This window comes from Cavia porcellus, unplaced genomic scaffold, assembly GCF_034190915.1.
Source record: "Cavia porcellus strain 051 isolate PalLab524CR breed Dunkin Hartley unplaced genomic scaffold, mCavPor4.1 scaffold_8, whole genome shotgun sequence".
NCBI classification, from domain to species: domain Eukaryota; kingdom Metazoa; phylum Chordata; class Mammalia; order Rodentia; family Caviidae; genus Cavia; species Cavia porcellus.
This window is the reverse complement of record NW_026947491.1, coordinates 5302369-5315012: the sequence shown is the minus strand read 5'-3', so window position 1 is coordinate 5315012 and position 12644 is coordinate 5302369. Positions and strand designations below refer to the sequence as shown.

General features: G+C 38.1%; 1 protein-coding gene across 2 annotated transcripts in view; it reads left to right on the top strand.

Annotated features, from left to right (window-relative positions):
- LOC101787291 (intermembrane lipid transfer protein VPS13C-like) overlaps positions 1–12311 on the top strand; it is a 33160-nt gene extending 20849 nt beyond the window's left edge. Inside the window, exons 13-22 of one of the 2 annotated variants that reach the window (XM_063254139.1) lie at positions 670–817; positions 1489–1597; positions 3885–4018; positions 5492–5648; positions 7544–7623; positions 8093–8152; positions 8750–8909; positions 10510–10626; positions 11480–11583; positions 11959–12311. In XM_063254139.1, the coding sequence (XP_063110209.1) occupies positions 670–817; positions 1489–1597; positions 3885–4018; positions 5492–5648; positions 7544–7623; positions 8093–8152; positions 8750–8909; positions 10510–10626; positions 11480–11583; positions 11959–12039 (1150 nt within the window). In that variant the 3' untranslated portion in view covers positions 12040–12311. Of the gene's footprint in view, positions 1–669; positions 818–1488; positions 1598–3884; positions 4019–5491; positions 5649–7543; positions 7624–8092; positions 8153–8749; positions 8924–10509; positions 10627–11479; positions 11609–11958 lie in introns of those variants that run through there. The other variant, XR_010049032.1, reaches the window with a different exon arrangement.
- Positions 12312–12644: the final 333 nt, after the last annotated feature.

Here is a 12644-nt window from a genome sequence, read left to right as displayed (position 1 = left end):
CCACAGTCAGCAAGAGATGATGAGGCTGTTGTCAGTGTGACGGAGCAAGCTGTTTTAGTTACATTTGTTTGGTAAATAAAATATAGTCTAACGTAATAAAAGTATAATAAATCCATAAGCCAGTGACAGTAGTTTATGATCAAGACTTTGTACTCTGTGTGGTCTGATGTGCTGTGATTCTGTGTGATTGGCTGTACAGTAGGCTTGCTCACAGCAGCATCTCCACGCCCACACATCGTGCCTTGCACTACCACCAAGGACAGTCGTGACATCTCTAGGCAGCAGTCATTTGTCCTCTCCATTCTGATCTTGTGGAAACATTCCTGGTCCACTGTAGCAGTATGTTTGAATACCTCTGTTTGGTGATTTTAACTCTGCTAGTCCTCAAGAAACAGTTTGATGATTTCTTGCACATCTTCAACGGTGTAAATTTCTTTTTAAAAGAAAAATGTTTTCTTAATAGTGTACAGTGTACAGTGTAATTTGTCCCTGATAGTGGATTATCAATTAATTATAAGTTGGTTTTGAAGTGAAAAATTCAAGTAACTCTGCTTCAAATCAGTATTTTAAAAAGGCAAATGACCGCTTGCCTTTGCTGTTTTAAGAGCAAAGGCTCTTGTTGTGTTTCCCTCATACATGTCCACATCTGATGTTTCTGTTTTTCTTTAGGACAGTGATCCAACCAGGCACCTCCCAGCCTGATATTCAGCTGTTGCACCCAATTAACTTTGAGTTTTTTGTAAATCGAAATCTTGCTGCAAATTGGTATCATAAGATACCTGTTGTGGAAATTAAAGGACATTTTGATACAATGAATGTAAGTGCACAAGAGCAAAAAAAAAAAAAAAAACCCTTGGTCATTGAAGTCTTACATTCTGAAGACTTTCTTAATATAGAACTCCCTGAAAAGTAGAGTATTTTACTGAATGATGTAAGAATTTCAGTAAGATACAGTTCAAAAAGGTATTACCCCTTTCAGTAAAAATCTCTAAATAAGTAATATTTAACTTTTACATTTTCTGTACATATGGAAGGAAATCTGCACAAATTTTCCTGGTTTCATGTCTGCTGTATATCATATATCACTTAATTTTTAAGGTCATCTAAGTAGTACCTCTAAGATAATTATAGCATTGGGAGAAGTGCCTGGTAACTGAAAACAGCCATTTTGTTTCACTCAGTTTAAACAAACAGACAAACAAAATTGGATGTATTTGCAGAATGTCTTTTTAAAAAATCAACTCTCTAATTATACCTTTCAGTAAAAAATAATATAAATTAAGTCAGTGGAGTGAATGTTGATTTATGTTACTATCTTTGAAAATAAAATGTTAACATGAAATAGTGAAACACGTGTGTAGTGATTGTATATATTTTTGGTAAGGTAGGGTTATTCTGTGCTTCATGCTTTGTTTCTGAGAATGTTCTGTAATAAACTGCTGCATTTTAAATGAAATATATCTACCTTTTGAACCTAATATTTCACAGGTTTGTCTAAATCAAGAAGATCTTAATGTTTTGTTTAGAATACTGTCGGAAAATCTTGGTGAAACTCCTGAAGAGTTAGATAAAGTGAAACCAAGAGTACCAGAGACAGGTAAGAGATGCACAGTAGGTGGCTAATATTTCACAGTTATTTTGCTGTTTGATAGACAATAAGAAGACATCGTTCTCTTCTCTGTATGGTGGGTTGGGATTTGAATCCAGAGTCTAGGAGTTAAGGTGCACATACTACCCCTGTGCTGCACCTGCAGCCCAGCACAGACAGGACACGTGAGGTAAGCAGGTACACATTCATGATTTGGATTTGTATTACCAGCAAATAAACAAAGTGCCACCCAGTGGAAATGTGTTAACTGGACACGTTGCTGCCTGCTGATGGCCCAGCATTTAGGAGCCTGAGGCAGGAGAGTTGTCCTGAGTTCCAGCCTGTGCTACGTGGCGAGTTCAAGGTTAGTGTGAACTACACAGATCCTGTCTTAAAAATAAAAGCAAAAACAGAAAATAACACATCGTGGTTAAAGATGCTTGACTCTTATTAGTTAAGCAAGCAGGTATTATGAAGTCCTGGAGTAATTATTAAATTTGCAATTAAGTTGCCACTAAGCTGTGGTAGCACATTCCATATGATTTTTAAATTAGGCTTAGTAGTCAGATGTCTGTAAGAATTAAAATAGTTGATAAATTATCACTCCTTCCGAAGATCCCAGAACATGCTGCAATAAATATGTAAGCAAATTTAAATGATCAGATACGGCCTTTTTGGCTTAACCACTACATACTTTCCATGCTGCTGTATATACACACGCACACGCACACTTATGTATATAAATAATGTGTTATGCACACACACATATTGATATAATCTTCAGTGTTTTTCAAATTAGCACCTGTGTTTGTGAACCTTGCTATGTTTTTCCTAAATTATCAGTATCTTTTGTGTGTACTTTTTATATCTGTTTATGTGCTCCCTTTAGGCTGTCTTCATTTTTGTCTTTTTTTCATGGCACCGAAGGGCACAAGTACTAGGGCTGTACACAGCGCTACATTCCCAGCCCTTTCCTAGATTTCGAGGTAGGGTCTTGTTGTGTTGCTGAGCTGCCCAGGCTGAGTTTGATTTACAGCGCCTCCCAGAGTGCTGAGATTACAGGCCTTTGCCAGCATGCCTGCGGCTTTCATTCTGTTTAATGGTGGCCTGGTATTAGAGCCTGTGGAAGTACGTGCCATAATTTATTTAGCAAGTCTCTCGTGACAGAAATTTCACGCTTCCAAAGTTTCATTTGTATCACGTTGCACTGAATTTGCACTTGTGTATCATAAGAAAATACCAGTTAAGGCCTGTGCAATCTTTATTAATTTAAATTTATTAGTAGTTACATAAAAATCTAACAAATTGATGTAATCATTTGGCAGATCTTGCTGATTGCTCACTAAAGAACTTGTGTTAGGTTTGTACTCCTACTGGGTAGCTTTTGCGTGCCTTTATAACACCAGATAGTACCAGATTTAAAACGTTTTGCCCCTTTTTAAAGTGAAACATAGGATTTCAGGGTTTTTCTGACTGTATTGTAACATCCATGAACACATCTTGTGTGCGAGGCAGAGTTTTTATAGTGTGTGCTCCTGTGTCATCCCTGTGAGTGAGGTGCAGCATGGCTCGCGAGGCCTAGATAGTGCCCCCATCTGCCCAGAGGTCACTGTGCTCCGACCGGTCCCACCGTGGAGGGTCTCGTATCTCCCCGAGTTTTATGTGAAGCTGTAGGGAGCCACTCTTCGGGAGCATGTCTTCAGCTCTGCTTGGAGGATGCCTCCGCCCTCAGGCCTTTCTTCCCCACGCTGGAACCAGGCTGTGCCTTGTTTGGTGTCATCTGTGCACCTTAGAGTCTGTTAACCTTTGTCCACTCCATGTGAGTAGGTATGGCTGCCTGGCTGGCTAGTGGGCAGACTGTGTGTGTGTGTGTGTGTGGGTGTGGGTGTAGGTGTGTGGGTGTGCATGCGTGTCTGTGTGTCTGTCTATCCACCCTTCCTGAGGATTGAACTCAAAGCGATGCATCCCCAGCCTTTTTAGTATTTTATTTATTTTTTTGAGACATAGTTTTGCTGAGTTGTTAATAGTCCCATGCAGGGCTTGAACTTGCCTTTCTTCTGCCTCAGCCTCCCAGAGTGCCAGGATTATAGGTATGTGCCACCATGCCTAGTCTTTTGTTTTTAGTTTAAATGTATATGTCTCTTGTACTAAACTGTGGGTTTTCTGAGGGCCAGAAGGGTTATTGGTTTATGGATTTTTAGTTCCTTCATTAGGTCCAGAGCACTTCTCCATGTCCTCCTGAGTGTGTAAGAAATGTGTGCATAGAAGTGAGTGAATTTCTTTTTAACATCTGTAGGTGAAATCAAAGATGCCCCTGAAATTTCTACATCACAGAGATTACAAGCTTCGAAAGATGCTTCAAGAGCTGAAAGAGAAGAAATTAGATCTGTAAACATTGTTAATGTACTGCTGAATTTTGAAATTAAAGAGGTAGGTGATTTTCATGTTTTTGTAGAGAGGTAAGTTAATGGATTTGTAGAATTACCTGTATTAAAATAAGCTTCTGGTAATTAATATGGGTGAAAAAATCTTAGGTAGGCTATTTACATGTAATGATGTTTAAAATTTGAGAGTTTAAGGATGAGTTATGTTTGGGGGATATAAGATTACATAGAGAAAGCTGTAGGATTTTCTATAACTTCCTTTTAATGATTATGAGACAGCCAGAATGTGTCTTGCTTTGCGTTTTTTATTATCTAAGCATAACAAGACAGGGAACTAGTGATGCAAAATCCTTTACAAATGTTAGAAATTCTAAAGAGAATAAAACCAGTAAGTGTACACTAAGCGTTATAGTACTCATGCAGAATGGTACTCGGTCAGTGTACTTCCATTTACAGATTGTTGAGGAAAGGTCAGGTAGCTTTTCCTCTCCCTCACGCACACACTCAGCACGTATTCATTGCATGTGCTAGGTATTTAGATGCCTAGACCTTGAGCTCGGAGGTGTTTGTTCCCCCTTAAAGATGTGCTCAGTTAGGGTTCTGTTAAGGTTGTGGCACTGGTGGTAGGGAAGGTGCATCTGAGCAAACCGAGAGGGTCCGCAAGTGTATTAAACTGAGTTTTCCTGCAGGAAGTGTAACTTTGAGTTGAGCTTTTAAAAGAGCAGCAGTAAATAACCTGAGAAAAGGAGATTAAGAAAGGGGGGGGCAGGATGGACTGGAGTGGGCATGAAGTTGTGAGAAAGCATAGAGCGTACAGGGAACCACGGACCTTTCCCAAAATACCTGGTTGTTGCGTAGTTCTCTAAATGTCATGCTCTTCCTCTGAGCTAAAGATGAATGAATGGGCTCTGTGTTCACTTCGCAACTAGATTCTGGATTGTTAAACCTCCAGTATGTTTTCTGTGTAATATCAGTTACATAAGCTTTATTTTTATTTTTATTTGTTTGTGTTTTTGAGAAAGGGTCTCCCTCTGCAGTTCAGTCTGGCCTTGAGCTTACTTTGTAGCCCAGGCTGGTCTCAAAGTTGCTATATGATTCTCCTGTCTCAGCCTCCCGAGTGCTGGGATTACAAGCGTGTGCCACCATGCTTAGCTTAGTTACTGAAGATTTTTAAGCTTGATAATTAAAAGACTGATCGGAGTCAATTTTTTGACAAGTGTGTAATTAACATAAGTAGATGGAAAACCTGTCAGTCCTTTGTAATATGATTTGCTGTAGATACTATGGTAGTTCCCTTCCCTGAGGACAGTGGTCAGGGTGGAGAAAACCACTAGAAAAAAGTGGCAGTGCTTCAGTCTGAACAAGCATAGGTGTCGCCTCGGGTAAATGATGCCCCCTCCAGTCACCAAAGAAGGTGGACGTTTTTACATTGTGTGACTCTCAGTGTTGTATCAGTGTCCTTATTAAATTCTTGTGCAGCAGTGAAATCGTGGGTGGTAATACTGGTGCATTCCTACAGGTTATGGTGATGCTGATGAAAAAGGCGGAAAAGAGTGGGAGGCCAGTGCACGAGCTCAGTGTCCTGCAGCTTGGAGTGGAAGCTAGAGTTCAAGCTTATGCCGTGACCGCTGAAGCTTATCTCCAGCAAGTCAGCATGCGGTGCCTGGATTTCACTGGTCAGTGAGTTATGCAGTAGGCAGGTGGTCTTCTGGATCGCCACCCCGCATGTGTCACCATAATCATTCAGGTTAAATGTATTGATGCGAAGGCATGTGACGGTTTAAAACCTACCGTCTTACCTAGTTACACATACATACTCAGGTAGTGTAGAGTAGAGTATTTCTGGAAAAGGAGCCACTTGTCACTGTGTGTGATACTTCAGTACTTAGGAAAGGCACTGTTTCGTTGTAACTGTGCCACGAGAGCTGATCCATCAGGAGACCAGGACCTGGGTACATACAGGGACTTACTTGGGAAAGTTGAGTTAGTTTATTTGTTGCTATTCATTTCAAAATTACATGTATTTTAAAATTTCTTCTCATGTATATCACTATATGCTTATGAAAAAGGAAATTTCAGCAATACAGAAGTTTATGGAAGGAAAAATTTAACATAATCCAGAAGTCTCTTTTCCCCTCAAGTAAAAACTAAATTGTTGTTTTGTGAGTTTCTTGGATCTCCTAAATTCATTTTCTCTTTCTTAGTTTTAGTGTGCTAGTACATGTGCGTAGTGTGTAAAGTTCCCTTCCTTTGTGTGGAGTTGACACCTTACACCACACATCTTCATTCCCTTTCCCTTCCCTCCCTCACCTGTCCCCCACACTTGTCCCTTTCCTCTTCCTAAGCTGTCTTCATCTTTATGCTGGATTTCTCATAGAAAAGGAACAATGTGATATGAGACAACTTTTAAAAGTTTCTGGTGACATTTAAGGTTTATAAGAACTCTGTGGAAGAGCTTTAGGAAAACACGCTTGTGCCATGCGTGGTAGTGCATGCCTGTAACCCCAGCACTTAAGCGGCCAAGGCAGGAGGAGCTCTGGGAGTTCAAGGCCAGCCCGCACTACATAGCCAGGCCCTGTCTCAAAACAAAACAAGCTCATATTGAGAATAATCCCTGCTTTTATGTATTTTATAGTTTTGTTCTTTATAGCATATAATATGTGATTTGCTCAAATGAGTAATAGTAGTAGTATCAAATGTTACATAATTTTTAAATTATCTTGATTGTTTTTATATATAAATATATATATACACATATATATGTTGTTTCTTTCAGCTTTTCATGCTAATGAGACAATATGATGTTTACGCATGTGTGTCTTATTTATTTTACTAATGAGTATGGTCTCAAGTTGTATCCATTTACCTATAAAAGTCTCTAGTTTGTTCTTCTTTATGATTGAGTAGTGCTCCATTGCATAAAAACACTACATTTGTTTTTATCCATTCCTCAATCACTGGGTATTTAGGTTTTTTCCAAGATCTGGCTATTATAAACTGTGCTGCTATAAACATGAGTGCACATGTATCACTGTGGTATGATGCTCTTAATTTTTTTGGGAAGACACCCAGTTGGGAATAGCTAGACTGTGAGCCCTCCAATCCTAGATTTTTGAGGAATCTACACTGATTTCCCAGTGGTTGCACCAGTTTACATTCCCACCAATGTGAAGAAGGGTTCCTTTTTTCCCACAGCCCCTCCAGCATTTGTTATTGGTTGATTTCTTGATCCTGGCCATTCTTTCCGGGGTGTGGTGAAATCTCAGTGATGTTTTCATTTGCATCTCTGAATGATCAGTGATGCTGAACATTTTTTCACATCTCACAGGTTATATAATTGACTGGTACTGGGTTTGTTGTTTTTAGGGATTTTTCTCTCTTTTCAAAGCCAGGCTTCTTGAAGCATGATTTCATATTTAGTGTAAAATTTACACTAAAATTTAGCAGTGTAATTCATATTTAGTGTAAAATTCTTAGTGTTGATGAACATACCTTAATGTAACTGGCTGTTCATGCTGTGTAAGAAGTGTGAGGCATTTGCAGTGCTGACCAGCCTGTCTCTTGCCCCCAGACGCAGAAGGAGGCCCTCTGCACATCGTGCGCTCCTCTCGCGTGACTAAGGAGCCGCTCCTGAAGATGGCCTTGACCACGGTACCAGCTTTCTGTCTAACTCCTGAATATGCTAAGTTATGTCTGTTCCCTTCATGTTTAGTGCTCCAGTTTTTCTCCTTTGAAAGTGTGCTTTATCCTTGGGTTGACTGCGATGAATTTGAAAGCATCTGCACACACTCGTTAACTTTCTGGTTTCTCTAGGGAAACCAGACAAGTGGTTTGGACAAGTGGAACAGAAAAGCTGTGCTGTGTTCTGAAGCAGAGTGTATTATCATCCAGTACACAAGCATTTCCCCTGCAGTTCAGATTTGTCCATTAGTATTTCCTCCAGAGTAGTTCTTTTCATCTGTAGGATGGGAGATGTGGTTTAAATCATGTTCTTTACCTATAAGAAATGTGTTTTATAGTGTTTTAATAGCATACTTTAATAAGTAAAAAATGGATGTTTATTCAGTACATGGAATTTTAGTGTTTGTAATCCATTGGTTTAATTACCCACTGTTTGTAGGCAGACAGTGATGGACCGGAATTTAAAACTGTTCATGACAATACCAAACAGAGACTAAAGGTAAGCTGGTAATGATTAAATGTAGCTTCATAGCCATTTTGAGTTGTAAGGTTGAGCTAACATTAGAATATTGTGAAAATAAAAATAGATTAATTTTGTCGATAAAGCCAGTGCATATAGAATTAAAATACACTTTTTATAAAGTTAATTTGATTTATAAAGAGATTGCTTGTTTCTCAGATGTAAATTGCTCTTTACTTATACAACAAATAATGTATTCTCAAGGAAATGCTGTCCATAGTTATTTGGCCTGATACTGATTCAGCATTAAATGTTAGCATTGTGTGTTGGCATTAGGATTAAGGATGTTGTTCACATTCCCTTTGTGCAGATGGGTCAGTGTTGGGATACTTCCTATACATTTTCTTAAAACTCAAACCCTGTGGACAATAGAATTATGTTTGCACACAGGAGTGGGAAGAGTATTGGTTTACTGACTGATTACAATTAACATAATAGTGTTTCTAAGAATTGATGCTGGTAGTAATTCATTTTTTTAAGGGCCTTTCTTTAATTGAACTGCTCTTGTGCTAGTTGTGTGTGTTGAAACTTAACACAAATGTTACTATGTCTTACTCTGCCTCTCTGTTTTCTTAGGTTTCATTTTCATCCTTAGACATATTACTTCATTTAGAAGCTTTACTTTCCCTTATGGATTTTTTGTCATCGGCTGCTCCATCCTCTGAGTCGTCTTCTAGGAAGGAATCTGAGCTAAAACCACTTGTAGGGGAGTCCAGAAGTATTGCCATCAAAGCTGGTATTAATTTTTGAGTAATGGTCAAATGCTTTCTCTCATATAATACTGTAATGTATTTTAAGCTAAGAAGATACTTACTATCTTGATGTTACTATACTCTACTTGATGTTACTATACTTGATGTTACTATACCTGATTTGACAGTTTAAGTTAGTTTTGAAAGAACTCAAAATTTTTCCTTATAGGATTGTACATCAGTTTATTGAAATGTTTTAAATAAATGTTGTTTGATGGTGTGTGTTTTTTTTATTTTACTGGCTAGATAGCATCTTTTTTGCATTGACATCTCTTTGCATTCTTCAGTGCAATAGAAATGAGAAAGGAAGAAGTTAAAGTTCGAATGCAGTCACGCATAGTTACAAAATTGTATTGCGCCCAGTCCTGTCTAGTGCTGAGCAGGCTTCAAGCCTTGTGCGCACTGAAGGAATCTCACAGAGAAGATGGACTCATTCTGTTTCTAAATAGATCTGGGGACATGTTTGCTAGGCAGATACCTTGAGCTGTGAAATGTTAGCTCTGAAGTATCTACAGTCAATAGAGAATGTGTATTGGTTTATAGAGCAAGCATCATTTTGGTTTTTCACATTGTATGATATGAACTTGTAACATACAGTAATTCAATTAGAATAGATTGGTATTACTGGGATCTTTAGAATAAAACTGTTATTACCATTACATCTGATACAAGGATCTGATTTTTTTTTAACCTTGGAAGATAGCGAATTGTTCTAAACTAGAGTAAAAGCGTTTTACCCATTTTATTGTTAATTTGCTTGCAACAGCAGTACAGTATCTAGAGGTAATATCCTTGGATTCTTCTGTTATAACATATAAATAGAATACATAGAAAAATAGTTGAATACATGAAAAATAAACATTTAAAATTACAATAACCTACAAGCAATTTTAATTCATAGAAACAGTCTTGTGGTTTTGCTGTATGATTGGTCTTCATGGTTTGATGTTGCCACATTTGGTATTAGGGAAAAAACCAGCTTATCATCATGTAATGGGGATTAATTACTAATACATATCCTGATGGTTTTGCAGTTTTATAGGAAAGAACTTTAAAAGAACTGTAGTCCTTTATATTTATATCTTATCCATTCTGAATTTATTTTACAATTCTTTATAGAGCCATTGCATATACTGTAGTAAAATTGGATTGCTTCCATAGTTAAATAACATGTATAATAAGTGCCATAGTAAATAAAATGAACTGTGTTAACTAGTCAACATATTTTAGTTCTGTATTAGTTACTGTTTTAATATATGTCAGGTTTTAAAATCAAACTTTTAGACGAATAGAATAGAATTCTAATTTAAAGTGTTTTATTTTATTCTGGAAGGAAAATCAGTGAAATTTTCATGTCATGAATAACACAATCAGGATGTTAACAGTAGTTGTGTTTACTCTTAATTTGAAGGGAAACTGCTATTTTGGGTTGGTTTTTGAAAATTGACTCAAAGTCACATTTTATCTTAATGGAGAGCTTTTTGGCTCCTCCTAGTACAATTTTATTTTATTGAATTTGAAATTATTTTGTGTGTTCTATCATCTTTACACTTTGCCAATCACAAATTTTCTATTACTTTTTAGTATCTGGCACCATTTCTAAAGAGGATATGTTCGATTTAAAGGTTACAGCTGAATTAGATGCTATTAATGTTGTTGTCTGTGATCAGAAGTGTTCTACAGCTGATGTTAAAATACATGGTGAGTAATTCTGTTTTGTTATATAAACATCCAGCAAAAGTGAGCTTGTAGGGGTGAATTTCTTATGAGTCAAACATTGTTTCCTTACACTGAAGGTTAAAGGTATATTTGGAGATGTTTGTAGTAAATTTGTTATAATTCTTTTCTGACTTGAGACATTCCATGTGTATTTTAAAAATTTCAGATTATATCTGAGGCCTTAATTTGTTTCTGTACTTGTATTTTTAGAATAATCTGATAATTGAGACATCACAGAATTTTTAAAAAATAGTTTATTTATTTTGCCTTTTCCCCGTATGTAGCATAGGCAAAGGAGTTTCTGAAAGACACTTGTGACCTTTTGATGTTGTCGGCTTGAAAGAATGAAGCAGCACATTACCCTTCCTCCTTTCCTCCTCTTTTCCTTCTTTCCTGTCTTTCCTTTGTGGGATTGAATCCAGAGGCTTTCCACTGAACTATACTCTCACACTAGTTTTTAAACGTTTTGTAATTTTGAGCCAGGAGAACTTAATTTCTTCTGAAGTTGCTCAGTTGCCCTGGCTGGGCTTGAATTTGGGATCCTCCTGACTCAGCTTTCTGGAGTACTGGGATTATAGGCCTCCACCTCCAGGTCTGGCTAGGTGTTTTGTTTATTTGGTTTTAAACTCACAACTTTTATGTAAGATGCATGAAGTACTTAAAGGTGTAACCTGTCTTACATACCTCATACGTGAATACTGGTATAACAATACCAGTATGTCTAATAATAGCTTGTGTTGACTCTGTATGTTAGTAGTATGTTACTGAACACAGCACTGCTCACTTGACTCATCTGGATTGAATGAATCCTTTGTGAAAGTCTTGCCTTCCCTAGGAATGGACGCCTCTGTTTCTGTGAAGCCAAAACAGACTGATATGTTTGCCAGACTTCAGAATATCATAGTAACAAATGTTGATTTGAAGTCCATTCACAAAAAGGTAAAAATTGATTTCTCAACTGAAATGTCTTCTGTGTTTTGTATTTGAGATGCTTTTTTGTTGTTGTCCAATGCATTTACTAGTCTGTCACATGAGGCCTTCTCTAAGGGTGGGGATATAGATGGTGACCACCTGCTTTCCTGTCATGTGCACACTAGGCCTTCTGGTTACTTCTGAAAGTGCAATGATGGACTGATACTGCCTGTAGTAAAGGGTTTTTTATAACGATACGAAAAAAGTTATTGTCAAATAAGTTGGGTTAACTAATAATGTTTAAGGCTGAATCGGGGGTCACTTTCTCTAATGAGGAACTTTGTGATACAGAGAAGGGCCTGCAACTCTCCGGTGCCAAAGCCAATGATCTCATCCTTTCAGGCTGTCTCCATCTTGGGAGAGGAAGTCTTCCGGTTCCAGATGACGTTAGCTTTGGAAAATTTTGCCTTATCTGAGCTGTAAGGCAAGACAAACACAGAAGCAGTTGTCCTGAGTCCTGGCTTCTTCACAGCCCTCCAGCTATGGTCAAGCCCTGAAGGCACCTGGGTACTCAGGGGTCTGAAACAGAGTTCAAGCGAAGAATTAATTGAACTGCATATTCTACACCCAAAACTAAACGCCTTGGAGATGACTCCACACAGGATATCCAGCCTCATCCAGAAAAATTGCACACCTAAAAGGATCCTTTGGAAACACTTCATAAAGCTATCTGCCTTGAATTTACTGATCTAAAACAGCCTTGATTGGCTGGGCGTGAATTTCTTTTTTAAAAAAATAAGTGTATTTCTGGTCCCTCCCGCCAGTACTTTGGGAGGTTGAGGCTGGCTGAGCAATCTCCGAATAATAAATAATAAAATAAGGAGAAGGAGAACAAGGAAGACAAAAAAGGCCAAGGATGTAGCTCAGTGCAAAGGTCCTGGCTCAATTCCCAGCACCAGAAAAAAAATTTTGAGGCAGTTTCATAGCTACCTACAAGTTGCCAAGCGCAGAGCCCAGCTCCCGGGCCTGGCTTCCCTGGTCTTACATCCCCTTCCCTCTGCCAAACAAAATACTTTGTGCAGTCGCGA